This window comes from Tamandua tetradactyla, chromosome 18, assembly GCF_023851605.1.
Source record: "Tamandua tetradactyla isolate mTamTet1 chromosome 18, mTamTet1.pri, whole genome shotgun sequence".
Taxonomy (NCBI): domain Eukaryota; kingdom Metazoa; phylum Chordata; class Mammalia; order Pilosa; family Myrmecophagidae; genus Tamandua; species Tamandua tetradactyla.
In genome coordinates this window covers 20,876,517-20,898,299 of record NC_135344.1, presented here as the reverse complement: position 1 = coordinate 20,898,299, position 21,783 = coordinate 20,876,517, and the positions used below count along the sequence as shown (strand labels likewise).

The 21,783-nt window shown below is 39.7% G+C and overlaps 1 protein-coding gene and 1 long non-coding RNA gene across 7 annotated transcripts in view; one reads left to right on the top strand and one right to left on the bottom strand.

The window, feature by feature from the left end:
- The window catches only part of CDH20 (cadherin 20), a 252,220-nt gene that overhangs the window by 187,848 nt on the left and 42,589 nt on the right, over positions 1–21,783 (top strand). For 2 of the 3 annotated variants that reach the window (XM_077135323.1, XM_077135322.1), the window contains exons 2-4: positions 7,638–8,036; positions 18,931–19,225; positions 19,694–19,813. In XM_077135323.1, the coding sequence (XP_076991438.1) occupies positions 7,788–8,036; positions 18,931–19,225; positions 19,694–19,813 (664 nt within the window). In that variant the 5' untranslated portion in view covers positions 7,638–7,787. The remainder of the gene's footprint in view (positions 1–7,637; positions 8,037–18,930; positions 19,226–19,693; positions 19,814–21,783) is intronic. The other variant, XM_077135324.1, reaches the window with a different exon arrangement.
- LOC143662000 (uncharacterized) overlaps positions 1–21,783 on the bottom strand; it is a 168,645-nt gene that overhangs the window by 104,955 nt on the left and 41,907 nt on the right. For 3 of the 4 annotated variants that reach the window (XR_013165072.1, XR_013165071.1, XR_013165074.1), the window contains exons 2-4: positions 5,544–5,737; positions 2,769–2,889; positions 1,710–1,842 (exon numbers count right to left, since the gene is read on the bottom strand). This is a non-coding gene — a long non-coding RNA (uncharacterized LOC143662000). The remainder of the gene's footprint in view (positions 1–1,709; positions 1,843–2,768; positions 2,890–5,543; positions 5,738–21,783) is intronic. The other variant, XR_013165073.1, reaches the window with a different exon arrangement.

Genomic DNA, 21,783 nt, shown 5'->3' with positions numbered 1-21,783 from the left:
GGAGGATATGGAAAGACACACAGAGTATCCTCAACTGGAAAAACTGATTATAATGAAACAGAAGAGCAAAGAGGAATTGGGCATGAGTTCTAGAGACAGAATTTCTAAAGTAGAAATTCCTTTATTCTTGACCAGTGCTAGAAATATTATAGCTAAAGGATGGGAGTACACACACACACACACACACACACACACACACACACACACACACACACAGAGCAGGTTTTATTATTAGACTGATCAGGTTTTCCAAAGCCAGCTCTTAATTATATAATTCAAGCTTTCTATCATTTTTTGTGCCATTCTCCTCATCCACACCCCCTCATATAAAACTAGATATTGTTCTGAACTCTGCAATTAAGCCCCTTGTACCTTCCCCTTAACCCTTATCAGCTCCATGGTTCCATCCATAAACTTCATAAAACCTTATACCCTCTCATAAATGACTTGGTTACGGGAGGAAAGGGAGACCAAGAAGTAGTGGAAGGAAAGGAACAATTTCAGAGACCTGGTAATAGCTTGGGTGAGCACTATTAAGAGCTGAATCATAAAGATTCCATCATTTTTGGGGGAATTTAGAAAAGGAATTCATAGAAAAGTAAATAAGCAAGAGTGATGAACAACTTTTCTAAGAAATTTCCATGGAAATTAAGTGTTCTTTGTTCTGCCCTCTGCTCAATTTTTTTCAAAAAAAGGTTATTGCAAAGGAAAAGCTAAGCCTACTTATGAGTATACCTAAGAGTCACCCCCAAAGAACCCCTTTTATTGCTCAAATGCAGCCTCTCTCTCTAAGCCAACTCTGCAGGTGAACTCACTGCCATCCTCCCCCTACATGGGACATGACTCCCAAGGGTGTAAATCTCCCTAGCAACATGGGACATGACTCACTGGCAGGAGCCTGGCCCTGGCACTGTGGGACTGAGAAAGCTTTTGACCAAAAGGAGGAAGAGAAATGGAACAAAATAAAGTTACAATGGCTGAGAGATTTCATATAGATTGAGAAGTCATTCTGGAGGTTATTGTTCAGCAATATATAGATAACCCCTTTCTGGTTTTGGTCTATTGAAGAAACTAGAGGGAAATACCTGAAACTGCTAAAATGTAATCCAATAACCTTGATTCTTGAAGATGACTGAATAACTATAGAGTTTTAAGGTGTGATCATGTGGTTGTGAAAACCTTGTGACTGACACTCCATTTATCCAATTATGGACAGATGAATAAGAAGAAAGATAAAAAGACAAAAAATAAATAAATAATAGGGGAGTATGGGGTTTATGGGATGTTTTGGGTATTCTATTTTACTTTTATTCTTATTTTTATTTTTTTGGAACAATGAAAATGTTCAAAAATCTATTCTGATGATGAATACACAGTTATATGATGATATAGTGAACCACAGGATGTACACTTTGGATGATTATATAGTATGTGAATATATAATATATCTCAATCTCAATAAAATTGCATTAAAATATAGTGGAGGGAACTATAAAAAAAAAAAGGTTCATGCCATAATTCCTCAGTTCTAGACATACCATCAACCTATTAACAGCTTCTTTGAGGGACAGGGGAAGGAAATAAACCACATTAAATGCACACATTGATTGTAAGATATATCCCATTTCAGAAATGTTAAATGGGAAAGGGAGGTTGTAAGGGTGGAGGGAGGTTTCAGGCAGGAGCTCAAAATCTAGGAAATCTGGTACCTGGCTGACCTCTTCTGATTCTGTTATGAGTTGGTGCCTCAGCAGATGGCTGGCTCTGAACAGTCAGCTGTGTTGGCCAACGAAAGGATGGAGCCTCTACTCCTGCCTGGGAGGAAACTGATGATTGCAACTACTGTAGAAAAATGAAAGAAACCTTTAGGATCAAAGGATTGTCTCATCTTTTAGCATACAAAACCAGACTACATGCCTTTCCTCAGAATAGATGCCCAGTGGTAGGCTTTGGTCAGTAACACAGACATATACATCTGGAGATGTTGTAAGTTTGTTTACAGAGGTACAGTAAGTCTTTTCTTTATGGAATTCCACAATGGAAATCTTTTTGTTTTGAACTGTACATATCCAAGTAGTAACCATCATATGAACTTTTCATTCCAATCCATACCCATGCCCATCTGAGTAGGTGTTATTCATTTATGGGTTTTCTATCCTCTATAGTGAAGGGTTTTGACTACTAAATAAAATGAGTTTGTTCATATTTCCTGACAGACCTTAGATTGGGAAGTGGAAATAACTTTGTGACCTTGAATTGTATTCTGATTTAACACTGGCGCACCATATGGGGCACCGTCATGTTTCATTCTAATATCTAGGATTTTAAACATTTGATTCTTCTTCCAAAGTACACTTTTGAGGCCCCTTCTATATGCAGAAGTGATAGCTTCAGAAGTTTTAACTGTCTAAAATCAAGACATCACTTTCCCCATTTAACTCTGTAAAAGCATTAGGCCACATCAGAAAATTAAACCATCATAGGGGAATCACAGCCAGAATCAACTGACTGCTTCCATAGAGACGTCATTCGAGCTTTATTCAGTACTCTCCATTACCCGTGAAGAGCTAAGGAAAACTGTAATAATGAGGGAAGAAATCAGAGGGGAGAGCATAAAGGCCCAGTTCATTTTGAGGAGAAAGCAGTAACCATCCTCCTCACTCCCCGCTACATTTTAAACATCACAACAAATTTAAGTAACAAAATAAACGATTCACTGAGAGCACACTTTATGTACAACTTTAATTTTTTCCCACTGTGTTCATTACCAAAATGTTTGCTTTCTTTAGGCAGGATAGGCAAGGAGAAAAAACTTTTAGAAGACATTTAACACAGAAGTCAATTTCCACTAATGTATTCTTGTTGGCATATGTGGTCTTCTAGACAGATCTGTATGTAGAGACATGCAAGTATCAGTATCGTCCTTTATAAAAACAACAGCAATCAACCCACCCCAAACACATAATTGCTTTTCAGATCATTTAGGAAAAAACAACATGAATGTGAGAAGCATACAATTTGTAATTGTTATAAATTAACTGGTTAGTATTTTTGATAGAACGGATTTCCCTTTCAGCTGTATGAAAATAGGTCTAATTGTGAAAAGAATATAACTATTGTATAACTCAGATTTTACCTTCTAAGAAGTTAGAAAGGGAATGTTTTTCAGGTATTCTGCCCCGAGGAAGCAGGAATAAAGTGCTTTCCATGAATTGAAGCTATCAAGTTATTTAACTGAGGAAGAGTTTATAGCCACTGCCTTGCTTTGTTACTTTGGGTTTTTGAGGGAGAAACTGAGAGGGGTGCATGGACCACCAGCTTTCCCAGGGATCACCATGGGCTCTGAAGGTCCTAAAGAACCAAAAGCCACTTTTGTACGTGTTCGATGAAAGGAACTGTACAAATTTAAAATGTTTTGCATGAGGAAGAACAAAGAAATGTCAATAATGCAGGGTGTTGAAAATAGATGGTAATTCATATTTTTAAAATGTGTGAGACTAAAGCAAAAAATATTTATTTGGTACAAAATTTATATTTTGAATAGTGCATTTCCTAATATAACTTACGTGGACAGCTTAATTGAACACCATAAGTACATGGAACCTTAAGTAGGGCATGAGATTTTATAGGTTTGTCCAGAGTGATGCCTCAATAAATGCCAGAAGGATTTGAACAGTGAATAAAAAAGTATTTTCAAAGTCCCCTTGGAGAAATGGTGAGAAAGGGGGAAAATTCAACTTTCCCAAGTGGAGAATTCTTGATATTCTCACAAGCAGTGGGGACAACCAAAGCAATAGGCTGAGCCCCCAATCTTGGGGTTTATTCATATGAAACTTAATCCCGCAAAGGATAGGCTAAGCCTACTTAAAATTAGGCCAAAGAGTCATCCCCAAGAGAATCTCTTTTGTTGCTCAGATGTGGCCTCTCTCTCTCAGCTACCACGACAAGCAAACTCACTGCCCACCCCCTCTCTATGTGGGACATGACTCCCAGGGGTGTGGACCTTCCTGGCAACATGGGACAGAAATCCTAGAATCAGCTGGGACTCAGCACCAAGGGATTGAAAAAACCTTCTCGACCAAAAGGGGGAAGAGAGAAATAAGACAAAATAAAGTGTCAATGGCTGAGAGATTCCAGACAGAGTCGAGAGATTATCCTGGAGGTTATTCTTATGCATTAAACAGATATCACCTTTTTAGTTAAGGTGTAACAGAGAGGCTGAAGGGAACTGCCGGAAAATGTAGAGCCGTGTTCCAGTAGCCATGTTTCTTGAAGATGTATAATGATATAACTTTCACAATGTGCCTGTGTGATTGTGAAAGCCTTGTGTCTGATGCTTCTCTTACCTGCCTTATGGATAGATGAGTAAAACATATGGATTTAAAAATAAATAAATAATAGGGGGAACAAATGTTAAAATAAATTTAGTAGATTGAAATGCTAGTAATCAATGAAAGGGAGAGATAAGGGGTATGATATGTATGAATTTTTTATTTTCTTTTTATTTCTTTTTCTGAATTGATGCAAATGTTCTAAGAAATGATCATGGTGATGAATATACATCACAATGTGATGAAAAAAAGAACGTTCATATTGTATGTTGATTGGTTTTATTAATAAAACTTAAAAATAAAAAATATTCATCACAAACTTTCCAAAGAACACTTTTTTCCTTGAGTTTTTCGGATCAAACCTATAGGTAAAGACAGGAAGTTTGAATTTGCAAGAATGCAGGTCCAGTTTATAAGAAATGGAAAAATATAAGGGTCATTCCTAAAATCACTCAAATCTCATTCTGTCAAGGTTTAGTCTGCATAAGCAAGACAGGGGACATTTATTCAGCACACACATGTGCACGTGTGTACTCAGAATCCAAAGCCAGAGGCAAAATTAGCGAGAGAAAAATAATCAACATGTGTGCTCAGGCAAAAACATACCCCAGTGAAACACATACATTAAAAGATGCAGTTAAACAGAATATATATCTTCAGTTACATCTTAGATAAACAAAATCCAAAGAAGACTTTTTTTCTGCTGCTGAAGAGTTTTCTAATGGCTAGGCCTTCTTTAAGTTTCCTCACATAGAAAAACAATGTTTGGTTACTACATAATTAGGCTGGGCCAGACCTACTACCAAATAGTACTTAATCACAGATGGAGATCTGTGAAATAATTTACTACATTGAGGCCTTTCAGAATTCAAAAAGTGCTCATAAAATATATGTTTCAGGCTCAGCCCCATCAATTTTACACATACACATCACCCAGGTAATTTCTCTTGATGACCACTCAAACGTCAGTTGGTACCTTTGTCATTTACTGAGCACTTTCACTTACATTACCCCATTGGGTCCTCACAGTAATCCTGTGAGACAGGAAGAACTATTGTCCCTGCTTAATAGAGGAGGAAACAAAAGTTCATAGAAGTGAACAAATCAGAGGTAATGAAGAGAGGCCAGAAGCCAAACTCTCTAACTCTTTATCCAGTGCTATTTGAAGGAAATCACAGATGGATGTGAGTCTTACAATATATGGAATGTTACCTTCATCGTTTACCATCACAGTATTGCAGCCATAACTTTTTTTTGGTAATGCTCCATGGTCCACTTTCAAGGTTCCTAAAACAGCACAGTTATTTCTCACCAATTTTTTTCATCAGTTCAACTCCTGGAAGGTTACTTCTTCCAGAATTTCTCCTCTTAGAGACCAGAGAAACATGACCTGGATTTCTGTCCACCTGTCCAAAGAAACAGAGAAATGCTAATCGTTGGTAACTTACTTTCCTACCTGCTAAAACTAATACCATGCAATGGGTTGGCTGAACAATAAGAATGTAGTGGGTCACAGTTTTGAAGGCTAGACAGCTTGCTTTCACCAGAGGTCAGTATCTTCTGGCTGCCTGGCATTCTTTGGGGTCCCTTGGATTTCCTGTCACAGGGTCATGCACATGGCCTGTTTTCTTCTTTCTTTTTTGAGTTTCATGAATTTCCAGCTTCTGGCTGCTCCCCATGGCTTCTCTCTCTCTGGCCTTCTCCATAAGGCCTCCAATAATAGGATTAAGGCCCATCCTGATTCAGCTGCAGAAACCTTAACTAAAAATAACATCTCAGAACCTATCTACAATGGGTTCACACACAAAGAAATGGATTAAGACCATGTTTTTCTGGGGTGCACTGCTCCAAGCCACCAAATCCAACTTCCAGCAGTACCGCTGTTCTTTATTAACAAACAGGCAACCCTAAATAAGGCACACCTGCCTTGCTTTTACTTAATAATCAATCTGCCTTTCAAGCTAGAACTCTTAAGAGACACAGTCTCCCATTCTGGTATAAAACTCTGTACTGTTCTCCAGCATTTTCTACTTATCAGTTCTCATTTAAGTGATTTCTTATTCAGAAATGAAATGGCACATTTTATGAAATTATTATAAATTTTTAATTCTTTTAATCATTTCAGTAGTATTTAAGATAAAGCTAAAACCAGTTCTGATGCTGACAGATGGAAGATAGTTATTGAGTAAGCACCAATCCATTCAATTTTTAAACCACCTGTAGAAATGGAGCATTATTTAATTGCATGGGTCTGAAAGCCCCAAATACACATGTTGCTAAGAGGATGACAGCAGTTCTCCAAATTAATAGTGAAAATAAGCCCACAGAAGACATTTTGGTTGTCTTGACAGAGTAGCTTGATTATTGTGTCACCTTATTCAAGTCAACCAAGCAAGGAGGAAAAATGTTGATGTGGTCAAAGCCCAGGAGTGAGGTCACCAAATAATCTGACTTCATTGCAACAAAAGAAGTTTGACCAATGAAATGGTGTCCTCAGGGTAGGAAACAATCTCTCTTTCCCTTGATGAGTCTTTTGAATCCAGAAAGGAAATGTGTTGGTGAGGCTCCTCTAGCTTGCTCCCAGTGGCATGTGACTAAAAGCTCTTTAAAGTCAACTGTGAATGATATAATGATTAACTGACCACTCAAATCCTAGAAAGGTCACATTAGCAGCCCTTATCAGCACTTCAGGAAAAAAACAGAGTGTGAAACTTGAATTCCAACACAGGCTCAGAGAATAATCAAAGTCAGAAGTAATCAATGGCTGCTTATAAATGAAGCCCAAGATTCCTAGGATTATCAATAACAGGAGAAGGCACAAGATAATGGTAGATGGCAAAAATACAGTCTGCTTTTGCTTTTGTTTTTTTTTAATGAGCCAAGAAAAACAAGTGGGCTAATGAAAATATCAGTTATTAGCTATAAATTTTGGAAATAATTGTTATTTTTTAAAGTTTAGGAGGCTGTCTGGTCATAAATATTTCAAAGAGCACACCATTAATTCAAGCCAATCAATAATACAGCATAACCCTACAGCTAAGTTACAATGAGAAGAAATTCATTCACTAGTTATATTCCCACTGAAATCCATATTCAAAAGTTTGGGATTGATTATAGCAAAATAAGTTGTCTTCTTTTTATCAAAATATTTTTTATTACCTAAACATTTCTAAAGCAATAACATGTTATGACTCTTCATTTCATCAAGTAGAAAACTGAATTTTTACTGACATTTCTTGAAAACTTGCTACAAGCCCACAGGAAAGAATATGACATCATCACACTATGTTTTCCTTAACTTGACAGGAAGTCAACTTCAAGCAGATTGATGTGAATCGGAATCGCATTTGTGAAGCTTAAGTGTCCAATAAACTGTATTACTGTCTTTTTCATTTGGAAAAAAACTCAAGTGCCAGTGGCTTATAGCCTGTATTTTACTTTCTGAAAACCTGGCCCATGTGGACTTCGGGTAGAATGAGCAATGCAAAGAGCTGGCTTGGACTCAGCATGTCCTTATACTTCTGGGGATTGATGGACCTTACAACCACAACTGTTCTCTCAGGCATACCTACGCCACCAAGCAAGTTAGAAATGCACCTGTCAGAAAAGCCACAGTCACACCAACGAACAAAGAGAAGCTGGGTTTGGAACCAGTTCTTTGTTTTGGAAGAGTACACTGGAACCGATCCTTTGTATGTTGGCAAGGTAAGAACCACCAAATATAAAGATACATTGTCGGGGTACCAGATATTTATGAAAGCTCATCTAGCCTGTGTCTGAAGCCTGAGAAAAGTTTTAACTAGTGGCATGTTACTTGACAGCTAGCAGAAATACATTTTTTTCTTTGTCAGATGCCAATCAGAAAGGAAACATTCTCTTCTTTGATGCCTCTGCTCTGAGTGGGAAAAAACCGGCATTGGGTTTTGCAAGAGAATCTTGAACCCTGCAAGAGCCACTCAGTCCCCACAGAGGCAGTGGCAGCATCTGGGAATGAGAGGATGGGGAAGAAAGAAACTGGGAAATGTAAAAGAGGAGAGAAAGTTTGTATTTGCTTTGTTTCTTTGTTTTCCCAAAGCATTTCCACAGGTATTGCCTAAAGGCTAAATTTAATGGAAAAAATAATAAAAATATTCTCCTTTCATAAGATCCTATCATGTGCTTTAGGTTAGTGAGAGACAATCAATGAATATATTTTAAAACTTTACACTAGTATTCCTTTGATTTATCTATCATCATTTCATTTTTAATCCTAGGCTTTCTCCTGTGTTTACTTTATTTGGATGTTAATCAGAGACCATTTTGTGAACGCAACCAAGTGAGAGAAAATGGGAAACAAGGAACTAATTAGAAAATAAATAATTCATTCAAATGATAACTTAAACACTTGTCTGACTTAGAAGTTAAGAGCATGGGCTTCAGAGTCAAACACATGTGGGTTCAAAATCCAGCTATGCCAAGATTCCAGCATAGCTTTGGACAAGTCACAAGATCCCTTGTGCCTCCATTTCCTCCAGTGTCAAATGGAGATAATAAAAGTACTACTGCTTCTCAAGAGTTGACTGCACAAACTAATTTTCTCAGCTTTCACTCACTGATTAACAGTTTTCTGACTTCTGTTCCCACCATGGCACTAAAGCTGTGCTTCCAGTGCTCCCTTCTACCAATTTCAGTGGTTTCATTTTATGAAACCTCTCCAAAAGCTTGGGACACTAACTTACCCTCTTCTCTGAGCTTCATGACCTTCATAATCCCCTTGTTCTCTTGCTTCCTTCTCAGCCTCATTTGCTAGTCCTCTCTCACCACTCAACCTGTCATTGCCAGTCTCTAAGCTCTGCCCTGGGTCTCTTCTCTACCCACTCACTGCCTGGGTGGATTCACCACCCCTGGGATGGCAAACACCATCTGTCTGTCAATGAATTCAAAACCACCATCTCTGGTGCAGACCATCGTTTGAGCTTCAGATTCATAAATCCAACTGCCCATGTGATATCTCCACCTTAATGGCTCATACATATCCCAAATGTAGCATTATCTAGTAAAGAAGTCTTGCTTTTTCTTCCAAACCTAGACTTCCCCCAATCTTCCCTATATTAGCACTGCCATCCACCCAGTCACTAAAACCAAAAAACTGGTGATCATTCTTCCCTTCTGCTTGCCCCACCCCTACCCCATCCTCTCCATGTGCAAAGTCTGTTAATTTTATGCCAAAACAAGTCCCTAATCCTTCATGTCTCTCATCTCCCCTCCCACCATTCTCTCTTTCTACTTTTTTGGTGGGGGTGGGGGGTGGGGGGTGGGCGGGTGCATGAGCCAGGGATTGAACCCATGTCTCCTGCATGGCAGGCGAGCATTCTACCATTGAACCAACCAGGCACTCCACCATTCTCTCTTAAATACCTATACTCCCAGCTGGTCTCTACACTTTCACCCTCATTTACTTCTAATCTGTTCTCTACTCATGATCTTTTAAGCACAGAAGTTGCTAAAAAAAAAAAATATATATATACACACAATGAATAAACAAAAGAATACCTCATGATGTAGTAAGGATTAAATAAATACATGTAAAGCACTTAGCACAGCACTGGTCCAAAATAAGTTCCTAATAATAGTTACCAAGTAATAGTAGTGGTGGTGGGGGTAAGGTGGGGTGAGATGGGGGTGTAGAAAGTTTAATAAGGGAATTTAGCAGCTCAGTAATGCATACCTAAAGCAGTTGCAGATCCCCAGAGTCAAAATCTGTGTCTTCTTTGACTTTTTCCTTTCCATCTCTCCTTTATTCTTCACGAGCAATCAGTCACCATGTCCTGTCAGTATTTCCTTACCAGTTTCTCTCAGATTCACCTCTTCTTCTCCAGACTCCCTGTCCTTACATGGTCTTTCAGTTTTTACATGATTAGATTAACTGAGCAGGCCCTGCCGGTCTCCCAATGGAGAGACTCGCTTCCCACCCCTCCCCCACTCCTTAGGACCTTTATTTCCTTAAAACACCCTCTCCATCATGTCACTCCTCTGATTAAGAGGACACCATAGCTTTCAAATGCTTAGCAGAGCTCCTCTCAGATAGTGCAAGGGCTTCCAACAAGTCTATCCCCTCATCCAACCCCCATCTCACAATTTCTCAAAGCAGATTATCATCAAAGCCAGTTCTCCTTACCAGCCCTAAAACACATACCACATTTGTCCTTTCCTCAGACCTGTGACTGTGCCACTGCCCTTCCCAGGACACGCTGTTGCCTCCCTCTGTAAACCACATTCAAATTCTTTAGGGCCCTAAATTTAAAGCTACTTCCATCATAAAGATGTCTTCTGCCTATTCAGAATTCCAAAGATTTCTAGCTACTTGATATTTATAAAACATTTTTTTCCAACTAGACATAAGTGGCTACTGCTAAAATAAATTTAAGAAAAGAATGAATATATTCAGTAATAGCTTTGTGTGCCTGTACAGCTCAGGGCTCTCTTCCTCCCGCCAAGGACAGAAACTGAGACGCCCCTCCCCAGCCTTCTCTATGCCTCGCTGATGCTGAGTGCCTGGCACAGAACTGGGCACACAAAGTGTAGAAAGTTAGGCTATCTAGCATTTTGGGAGGGCCACCAATTGTGACTACTATAGTGTGCCAGAGACATTCACATCCAGCAGACCATTTAAGCATCATAACAAAGTGAGGTAAGTATAATTAACTACTTTTACATAATTAACCTAGGGGAACTCGGCTCAGAGAGGTTATGTTCATTGTCCTAAATTACACAGAAGGGAAGAGAATAAGTCAGGACTGAAAATACATCACTGACACTGAAGCTGTGAGCTTTCCTTTATGTTGCCTTGCATGTGGCCAGTGATTTGGGGCTTAGCCTGAGAAATACACAGGAGAGCTGATGTTGTTAAGATGGGATCTGGAATCTAACCCAGCCTGACTGCTTCCTGAACCTTTACTGCCAGTCCTGGGGAGTGTTTAGCTGTGTGACACCCTCTAGAAACCACGATTAGTGTCTACCCTTTCAAAATTACTCAAGTCCAGGACTCAGTACACACATGCTTTTCTACAGTCACCTCGTCCAGCCAACACACCAGCAACCGATGTAAGATTTTACTCTGTATTGGGTGCACAGCTCCACATGAAGAAGATAATTATATATTCATTTACCCAAGCACCTGTTCCCTTCACTTTCTTTTGAATGACAATTCAGCCACCTTTCATTCCTTTTAACCCAGGGGTATTCTGTTTGTCACCTTGAGCTCTGGAAGATGTCTATTTAGAGAGCCTTCCAGAGTATTTGCTTATTTCAGAAAGGAGTGTGGTAACAATTATCAGCTCTAATTGGTATGGCCTTATAAAATCCACACTGGGCTTTCTAGGGACAAGGTAGTGTCGTGTTAAAGCTAGATTATATTGACACATGCAAAGAGGGGGATGCAGGGAGCTTGTGCTTGTGCATGAATCTGTGGTTCCAATTCATACTGAGGTTAACAACTACATGGGAGCTGTCTCACCACAAACTGTAAGCACTTACTGCCTTCCTGGAGCTATGTGTAGCACTAAAAGATGACAACAAATGAAAATAGCCATTGTTTTTCAAATCCTAAATCAACTGAGTTTTTCATACTCTAAATGTACTTGCCTTCCTTCACTATTCCTTTAGTGGAGCATCTTAATGACAAATGAATTATTACAATAAGTGGATGCTCACCTGTCCTATTCTGTCTAGCTTTCTGGAAATAAAAAAAAATGTTTTCCCAAGATGTTATATAAGTATATGCTGCTAATTCCACTCCAGAAACTCCTTACCTTCTTCCCAACAGCTGGTGCTCAATCAGTGTTAACTAATTAAACATGAATAAAATGGATAAATAAAAAACATTTTTATTATACTGCCAATTTGCTGAGTGACTTAGAGAAAAACTGTGTATGTCTTTTCTTTGCAATTTTCTCTACCAAATGTGTATTCTATAGCTGGTGTACCCTAATATTAAATATGTATTACTGTGCTGATAATTAAGCGAGTGTCTCAGCTCTGTGTTCACCTTTCCATACTCTGCTTTATGATGCTGTGGCTGGGACTCTGCAAATCAAAATTTCTCCTTCTTCAACTGACTCCTGGTAGGTTCTGCCAAATGAATATACTAGAGAGAGGCTGGGAGGAGGGAGAAGGGATTTTCTCTTTGACTTTGCAGCAGTTGGTTTTAGTTTCTGCTGATTTACCAAACTTCCAGAACCAGCCTCATCACAGCACCTCAGAAACACCAGCATGACTGGCTGGCACTCCCTTCTCAGAGGTCTGGATCCCAGTTCCATGGGAAGTGGGGGACAGGGACGCCTCCTCTAAGATCCTGAAGCACCAGCCCAGGAGGGCAGCACTCCCTTCTCAGAGGTCTCAGATCAAGCCTTGAAGGGCCCCTCTCTGTCCCCACAACCCAAGAGGCAGTGGCTGGAATTTCCTGGACTTCTCCGTTAAAATAACCAGTGTGAGTTTTGGCCCCTGAATAAATCCTGAACTGAAGCAATTATGTTCCTCAGCTATCAGTTCTGTTTGAACAGATCCTGGCCCCTTCAAAGTCAGGGATGGATTTTGGAGAATCCACCAATATTTGGAGGTACCTTGCTAAAATTCTATGGTCAACGCAAGGTTCTCTGGCCAGAAATGCAGCAAAGAACCTTAGAGAGAGACGCATATCTAGAAAGCTCTTTATGAAGAAAGAGGCCCAACCTCTTTTTAATTCAAGCCTCCTTCTTTTTACTTCCTCAATAATGTTCTCTCTCCTCTACTCACCAGCTCCCCTGCATCCTCTGCTGACCTTTCTAGGACAGACACCGTTCTCAAATTTCATTAAGAAAAAACTATGTATGGTTAGTAATCAACAGAAGATTATGACTAGGAAATATTCAAAAAACTAGCATGCAAAAAGGGAGAATAAAATTACAGGACGCTGAAAAGTCAAGATTAAATTTTAGCTAAAACTCCCATTATCTTAAATATACTTTAGGTTTCTAAGTAATTGAAGCCTTTAGTCTTCTCTAATGCAATCAGGTAATCATTTTCATTCTGGAGAGATGATTTTTGCTATGTTGCCAGTGGTACTGTCTGAAAACCAAGGAGTTTTGATCTAAGTAGAGCAGGTGAAAAATAGCTATTTGGAGACCTGGCACTATTCATTAGCCTAACTTCCATTTACTGGACTCAAAAACACAGTAAAAGCTGAGTGGGTGCCTCATGACAAGATCCACTGCCAAAGCCCTGCTCAAGGGGGATTTTCAGCCACCTCTCCAGGGTGGTCCATGCCCAGGGGGTGCACAGGCCCACAGTGCTTAGTTTTGCGAATCTAAGATTTCAGACCAGGGCCCTTCTTTCTCTTGCCTCTGCCAGCTCCTCCTCTTCTCAGCAATTTCAGTCATTACCAAGTCTTTTACTCTACAATGAGGGATAAAGAGTTCAACTGCCCTGAGTATAGTTCACATCTTTTCTGGACACTAGACTTTCATTGTGAGAAAGAAAAGTAGCAGGATTCTGAGGGAGCGGATAGATGGGAGGAAACTCTATAAAATAGAAAAGAAGTAAATAACAGAGAAAGAGGAGACAGTGAAGAGAAAAAGGAGATGTAGGAGACTAAAAGTGATAGCCACTGACTCCTCCTTCTGTGTCCCAGGAGCAAAGAACACAGACAGAAAGCACAGGATCAGGGATCAATAATGGGGCATCGATTCCATGGTAAAACCGTCTCAGGAACACAGCAGGGATGCAAGGCTGGCTGGGCCCACCGTCCATCTCCTCCAAGTCTGGACCTTGTGAGCTGCTTCTGCCAAGCAAGACAGACTCTGAGCCATTACTCAGGAATGGGTAGATAAAGTAGAGGGCAGTCCCTCTCCCCAGAGCCCCTGCCATTCTGCAAGGTGAAGAGGGAGAAGAAGCAAGACTACCACATGGAAACGGAAGTGCCAAGTGCAGAGGTCCTGAATCTTGGTTCGATCTGAGGAGAGACTGAGCACTAGACCTGGGCTGCCCCCCATGGCAATGTGACCCAGTGACACACCAGGCTTCCAGTAATTCATCAGTGGTTCCTCCTCCCAGGAAAGGGGCAGGGGAAGAAAAACAGGAAAGTAGAGGGAAAGCTCTCCTGCTCTAAGGAAACAGGAGTGGAATGAATAAGTGTTCTTTTTGCCCTACCCAGTCACTGCAATTTCACTCTCGCTCTCTGTCCTGTTCTCTCTCCTTCTTGCAAATGTATGCACTCAGACATGACCCCAAAATGCGAGGGAAAAAATAATACCATATGAGGAATGAGGAAATGTGAGAACTTCATATCCAAAATAGAATTCTTGAAGTAGAAACAAATCCACAGCTATTTTTTCGGTCCATTTTATTCTCTTACTGGTCCTGCTCTAGATAAAACACAGCTGAATTCCTCGAGGCAACAAAATTGCTGCAGGCATGATTTGGCCGTGAGTCAATTTGAGATCAACTCAAAGTCAGCCACACCCCCCAGGCTCATCCTTGCACGGAGATATTCTGAAAATACTCTCAGATATCTTCCTGACATCTGTGCCATTTAATCCTAATAGTAATACTGGACCAGCAGGGCTCTAGGCAGTCTTTTGCAGCATTTTCTTTGGATTATGAGTAACAGAAAAGTCAACAGGTTGTTGCTTTCTCAGCTCTCTGCTAGCAGAAGTTTGAAGGGAGCACAGTATTGGTCTTAATAGTCTCTTCTCTATGCACATGAATCATCATATTGGCCCAATTTATAGAGTTCCTATTATGGGAAAAGCACTGTGCTAGGTGCTTTACGTACTTTAATCTCTAGTGATCACAATAATCCATGAAGGCAAGTATCAGCATTTTTCTCTTCATTTATAATATGAGGAAATCGAGGATTATAAACATGAAGTAATTTGTAAAGGGCACTCAATCTGTAACTGACATAGTGAAGAGGCAGGATATAATTTGGACCCTGGCCTAGGCCTAACACACTTGTTAGTCTGCTTTATAAGCTACTCTCATGAATTTGGTCACTGACCTAATGCCAAGTACTAACAACCAGACAAGAGAGTTAGTGGTAGCTGAATAATTTAACCAAGTTTTTGTTGTCCCCTTTAGAAGGAAACTGTAACCTACAGTAGTGGACAAAATGTCATGGTTCTTGCCATCCATACACAATATTTATTATTAGGGATACAGAAATGTACATCTAAGCCTTGTATAAAACAGCTCTGGACTCCTTTCAAGAGACATTACAGGGACTTCCGGAGAAGATGGCAGCTTAGTAAGATGCGCGGGTCTTAGTTCCTCCTCCAGAAAAGCAACTAAAGAAACAGAAACAATACGAAACAGCTCCCGGAGCCACGACAGAGACCAAAAAGACCGCGTACCCCATTCTGGAACGGCTGAACGGGCAGGGAGAATCCACTGCAGTGAGATACCCGAGGGGCGGGCGTTTTCCTCGCCGGGGCGGCTGGCGACTGGGGTTCCCTCCACGCACATGGCTCCCCGGTCTGACTGGGAACGTTGGATAGCAGGGCCCTCCCGCCACGCTTGGCGTCTCGGGCCAGCTGGGCAATTTGGACCGGCACTCCCCCAAGCCGCGGCGGCCGGCGATCCCCCCCTCCACGCGCGGTTTCCCGGGCCGACTGCAAGATTCGGATTGGCAAGTTAAAGGAGCCACAGCATCTTTTACTGGTGGGCCCCGCAGACAGACGAGCGCCACGAGCGCCACCTACTGGGCAGGAAAAGAAAAACAGAGCCCAGAGATTTCACAGAAAAACCTTTCAACCAGCCGGGTCCCACACCCAGGGAAATCTGATCAAATGCCCAGACACCAGCAGAAAATAATGGATGACGCTTGGAAAACTGAAGATATGGCCCAGTCAAAGGAACAAACCAATAGTTCAAATGAGATACAGGAGCTGAGACAACTAATGCTGAATATACGAACAGAAATGGAAAAACTCTTCAAAAACCAAATCAATAACTTAAGGGAGGACATGAAGAAGACATGGGCTGAACAAAAAGAAATAGAAAATCTGAAAAAGCAAATCACAGAACTTATGGGAGTGAAGGACAAAGAAGAAAAAATGGAAAAAACAATGGATACCTACAATGGTAGATCTAAAGAGACAGAAGCTACAATTAGTGAACTGGAGGATGGAACATCTGAATTCCAAAAAGAAACAGAAACTATAGGGAAAAGAATGGAAAAACTTGAGCAGGGGATCAGGGAACTGAATGACAATATGAAGTGCACAAATATACGTGTTGTGGGTGTCCCAGAAGGAGAAGAGAAGGGAAAAGGAGGAGAAAAACTAATGGAAGAAATTATCACTGAAAATTTCCCAACTCTTATGAAAGACCTAAATTTGCAGATCCAAGAAGTGCAGCGCACCCCAAAGAGATTAGACCCAAATAGGCATTCTCCAAGACACTTACTAGTTAGAATGTCAGAGGTCAAAGAGAAAGAGAGGATCTTGAAAGCAGCAAGAGAAAAGAAATCCATCACATACAAGGGAAACCCAATAAGACTATGTGTAGATTTCTCAGCAGAAACCATGGAAGCTAGAAGACAGTGGGATGATATATTTAAATTACTAAAAGAGAAAAACTGCCAACCAAGACTTCTGTATCCAGCAAAATTGTCCTTCAAAAATGAAGGAGAAATTAAAACATTTATAGACAAAAAGTCACTGAGAGAATCTGTGACCAAGAGACAAGCTCTGCAAGAAATACTAAAGGGAGCACTAGAGTCAGATACGAAAAGACAGAAGAGAGAGGTATGGAGTAAAGTGTAGAAAGAAGGAAAACCAGATATGATATATACAATACAAAAGCCAAAATGGTAGAGGAAAATATTATCCAAACAGTAATAACACTAAAAGTTAATGGACTGAATTTCCCAATCAAAAGACATAGAATGGCAGAATGGATTACGACCCAGCAATACCACTGCTAGGTATCTACTCAAAGGACTTAAGGGCAAAGACACAGACGGACATTTGCACACCAGTGTTTATAGCAGCATTATCTACAATTGCAAAGAGAAGGAAACAGCCAAAATGTCCATCAACAGACAAGTAGCTAAACAAACTGTGGCGTATACCTACGATGGAATATTATGCAGCTTTAAGACAGACTAAACTTATGAAGCGTGTAATAACATGGATGGACCTAGAGAACATTATGCTGAGTGAGTCTAGCCAAAAACTAAAGGACAAATACTGTATGGTCCCACTGATGTGAACCGACATTCGAGAATCAGCTTGGAATATATCATTGGTAACAGAGACCAGCAGGAGTTAGAAACAGGGTAAGACAATGGGTAATTGGAGCTGAAGGGATACAGACTGTGCAACAGGACTAGATACAAAAACTCAAAAATGGACAGCACAATAATACCTAAGTGTAATGTAACTATGTTGGAACACTGAATGAAGCTGCACCTGAAATACAGTTTTTTGTTTGTTTGTTTGTTTGTTTGTATCTTTTGTTTTTGTTTTTTTCTTTTTCCTTTTTTATATATATATTTTTTATTAGTATTATTATTTTAATTCTCTTCTCTATATTAACATTCTATATCTTTTTCTGCTGTTTTGCTAGTTCTTTTCCTAAATCGAGGCAAATGTACTAAGAAATGATGATCATACATCTATGTGATGATACTAAGAATTACTGAGTGCATGTGTAGAATGGAATGATTTCTAAATGTTGTGTTAATTTCTTTTCTTTTTTTTGATTAATAAAAAAAATACTATATAGTTAAAAAAAAAAGAGAGACATTACAAAATAATCTAGGGGAAAAATAGATGGAGCATATAAAAGCATAATCCTAACTCAACAATTCACGTTTAGATTTACATGATTCAATTATGAGCCCAGAAACCGGTCCCATGAAAAGGAGAGCTACGACGACGATGGCAAGGAATAATATCTAGCAGTTAAATTCCATTTTGACACCTGAAATGTAAACAAGTATAGACCTACTGAGTCTTACTATGGAATTGGGTCACAGAATCACAGAAATCCAAGAACCCCTGGAGGTCATTTAGCATTTCCAGGACAGTGGCCTTAACTCACTTATGAATTGCTTCATCAGCTTTTCAGTCAACTTGAATCTTTATAAAGTATCTGAAATTCAAAAACTTAATTTATAGCAAATATTTTGAAGTTTAAAATGTATAGGCTTGTCTTTTCTTTTTTCCTAAAATGTTGTATGGTAACTATTTTACTGGCTAGCAGAAATGCTTATGAGAAAAGGCTAGTTCTTCCTTGCTAAACTTGCCCCTATTCTTATGTTGGGGACCTACACCTTCCAGGGCTCCTGTTCACTATACTTCTGAGAAAGAGGAACTTAAAAAAGTAATATTAAGTTCGCCATACTGAATGTGATGTGGAAAAGTTTCACTACTTACTCACAAACCTATATTTGTTCTTTGATACAACTGTGTGCCATGCATACTAGTTCCAAACAGACTTTGTAAATGTTTGTGTGAAAATACATATATATCTTCCTTAAACTAAAGGGAGGTCACAAGTTTAAATCAAACTGAAAAATCAACCTATTTCCTATACACGTTCATATTCATAAATGAGATTCGGGTGCTTTTTTCCCCAGCTTCATTCAGATATGGACAGGGGAGATGGATCCATCAAATACATCCTCTCTGGAGAAGGTGCAGGCATGGTGTTTACCATCGATGACACCACTGGAGACATCCATGCCATTCAGAGGCTCGACCGAGAAGAGAGGGCCCAGTACACTTTAAGGGCTCAGGCTCTGGACAGGCGGACAGGCAGGCCAATGGAGCCAGAGTCAGAGTTCATCATCAAAATCCAAGACATCAACGACAATGAGCCCAAGTTCCTGGATGGACCTTATGTTGCCACTGTGCCAGAAATGTCACCAGTGGGTAAGGTGGTGAACTGATTTTCACAAATAGCTATTGCTCTACAGAAGATCTTTCAATATATGTACAGAGAAGGAGAAAATGTACAGAACAGCTCCCACATTATAAAACTAAACCAAACATGGTGTTATTCAGCCCTGATTTTAAAACAAACAAAAAGACAGATGATTGAGAGATGTTAGATAGATAGATATAGATCAATATATCATGTCTGATTCATGAAGGAGAAACATTTTGGATTCATGAAAAGAGCCCAAATTTGCTGTCCTTACTGTTTATTAATAATTTAAGACAAAAATAACTCTCAGCCCTACTAAATAGACAAAAGACAGGAGTCATGGAAACTTAACTTAGAGAACCCTCCCCAGGAAGTTTTGCACAACACTGGCAAATGCAAAACTGACCATTCAGGATTGTACCCGGCCTTTAGCAATTCAACGTCAACAGGTTTCCCCTGTCTCTCCTCCTCAGGTACCTCTGTTATCCAGGTAACAGCCACAGATGCTGATGACCCCACCTACGGCAACAGTGCCCGGGTAGTGTACAGCATTCTCCAGGGCCAGCCATATTTTTCTGTGGACTCCAAAACAGGTAAATGATCCAAGAGTCAAAGGTGTTCTTTATTCCCTAATAATTTATATCTACTATTTATGATAGGCCCAACTCTCCTTTTCAAGGACTTTCCAGGGAAGTGTATTACAGAGACCATCATAGGCTTTAGGATTAAGAGAGTAAATAAACACTACCTTGGTGGGTAAAACCAGTGCAATCCATAGCCAGTGTACAAGTCTTTCACTGGTGAGACCGAAAGGCCCTCCTGCACAAAGTATCCCCTCAACAGCCCTCTAAAACTCCTATGGTTATATTTACTTTATGGGAATAAGGTATTTTATAACTTCAAGACAACCTGGGAGAATTAACACACTAACCTGGGTTCATTATAGAATTAGAATCAATGATTTTGAAATTAGAACAAGCAGAATCATCCAGTCTATCCCTATCCATTTAATGGATAAGGAAATTGAGACCTAACAAAATTGATCTTGTTGTGGATATGTGCCCTAACACCAGGTCTGGTGTTCTTTCCAACGAACCATCCTGTTCTAATCAGAGAACAAGGCCAGAATTAATGGTTGCTGGGGCAGATGGGTTATGATGAAGGAGATAACATCACAGAGCATGGGATATTCTCTCCAAAAGGCAGATTCTGAGGAAGGTGCTTTAACACATAGAGAACAGAATTGATGTTTCTGTGTAGAGAGTAAAGGGGCAGAGAAAGACAAACAGAAGTTTTCTTTCAGTTTTATACAGGAGCTATGATTATAGAACTCATATGTTTATCCATGAATGATGCCCTAAATTTAATATTTTGAGTTAGACTGAATATTTATTATATCATTATTATCTTGCATTTGTGCCAGGCTTTCTCACTTATAAAATACTTTCATGAGCATTACCATATTTGCACTTCACAACAATCTTGTGAACTTGTGAAATATACAGAAAGTCTTATTACTCCTATTTTGTATATGAGAAAACTAGGGGCCTAAGAATAATTAATAAGGAACTCGTAAGTAAAAAAGATTACAGTCACAAAGGTAAGTTAGTGAACACTCAAAGTCACCTTTATTTGACTTTTTTTTTGGGGGGGGGGGGGTGCATGGTCCGGGAATCGAACCCAGGTCTCCGCATGAAAGGAGAGCATTCTACCACTGAACCACCTATGCACCCATCAAAGTCACCTTTATCTGAAAGAGAAAAGATCCAATTCCATATTTAGCAATCTGATAAAAAAAAAAATTTCAGAAGTCCTAAGGGGAACCAGGCATTCAGAAAATATGTCATACAAGCAGAAAGTGTGGGCAGGCCACGGTGGCTCAGTGGCAAAATTCTCACCTGCCACGCCAGAGACCTGGGTTTGATTCCCGGTGCCTGCCCATGCAAAGAAATAAAAAAACTGAAAATAAAAAAGCAGAAAGTGAAAAAGTATAAATTATTAGGAGAGAAGTAAACAGATTGCAGTTAAGGCCTTCTATAAAACAGTAACTTTACCAATTCTACAAATGGGGAGGAGGGAGAGTAAGATAGGAAAATACAGGCAGGAAGAGGATAATTTGTCCTTTATAGCCTAAGAAGAACTTTATATAATCTTGACAGCTCCCAGGGGGCTTCTGTAAGGTCAAAAATCATGAAAAGATAGCAATTGTTGTGCAAAAAATGCTGCATATTCACTTTAGAACATTATTACTATAGCACAATATATACATGATAGGAGTTAACTGGGGACAGGTTGCTGTTCCTAATCCCTTCCCTTTTCATGTCAAAGGGTCACGTTGTAAACTTAAGTAGTTAAGTCTTTACTCTTTGTCTAGAGTGTATAGAAATCAAGTTTTCTAAGTTAAAGGGTTAAAAGGGAGATATAATATTATCGCACATCCTTGGTAGGATCAAAACAACACATTTCAATGGATTCTGATTTAGAACCCTCTTAAATGAAATTGCATCATCACACTGCAATGCAGCAGCTCTTACTGTCTGGGGAAGTTCATCCCCTATGAATG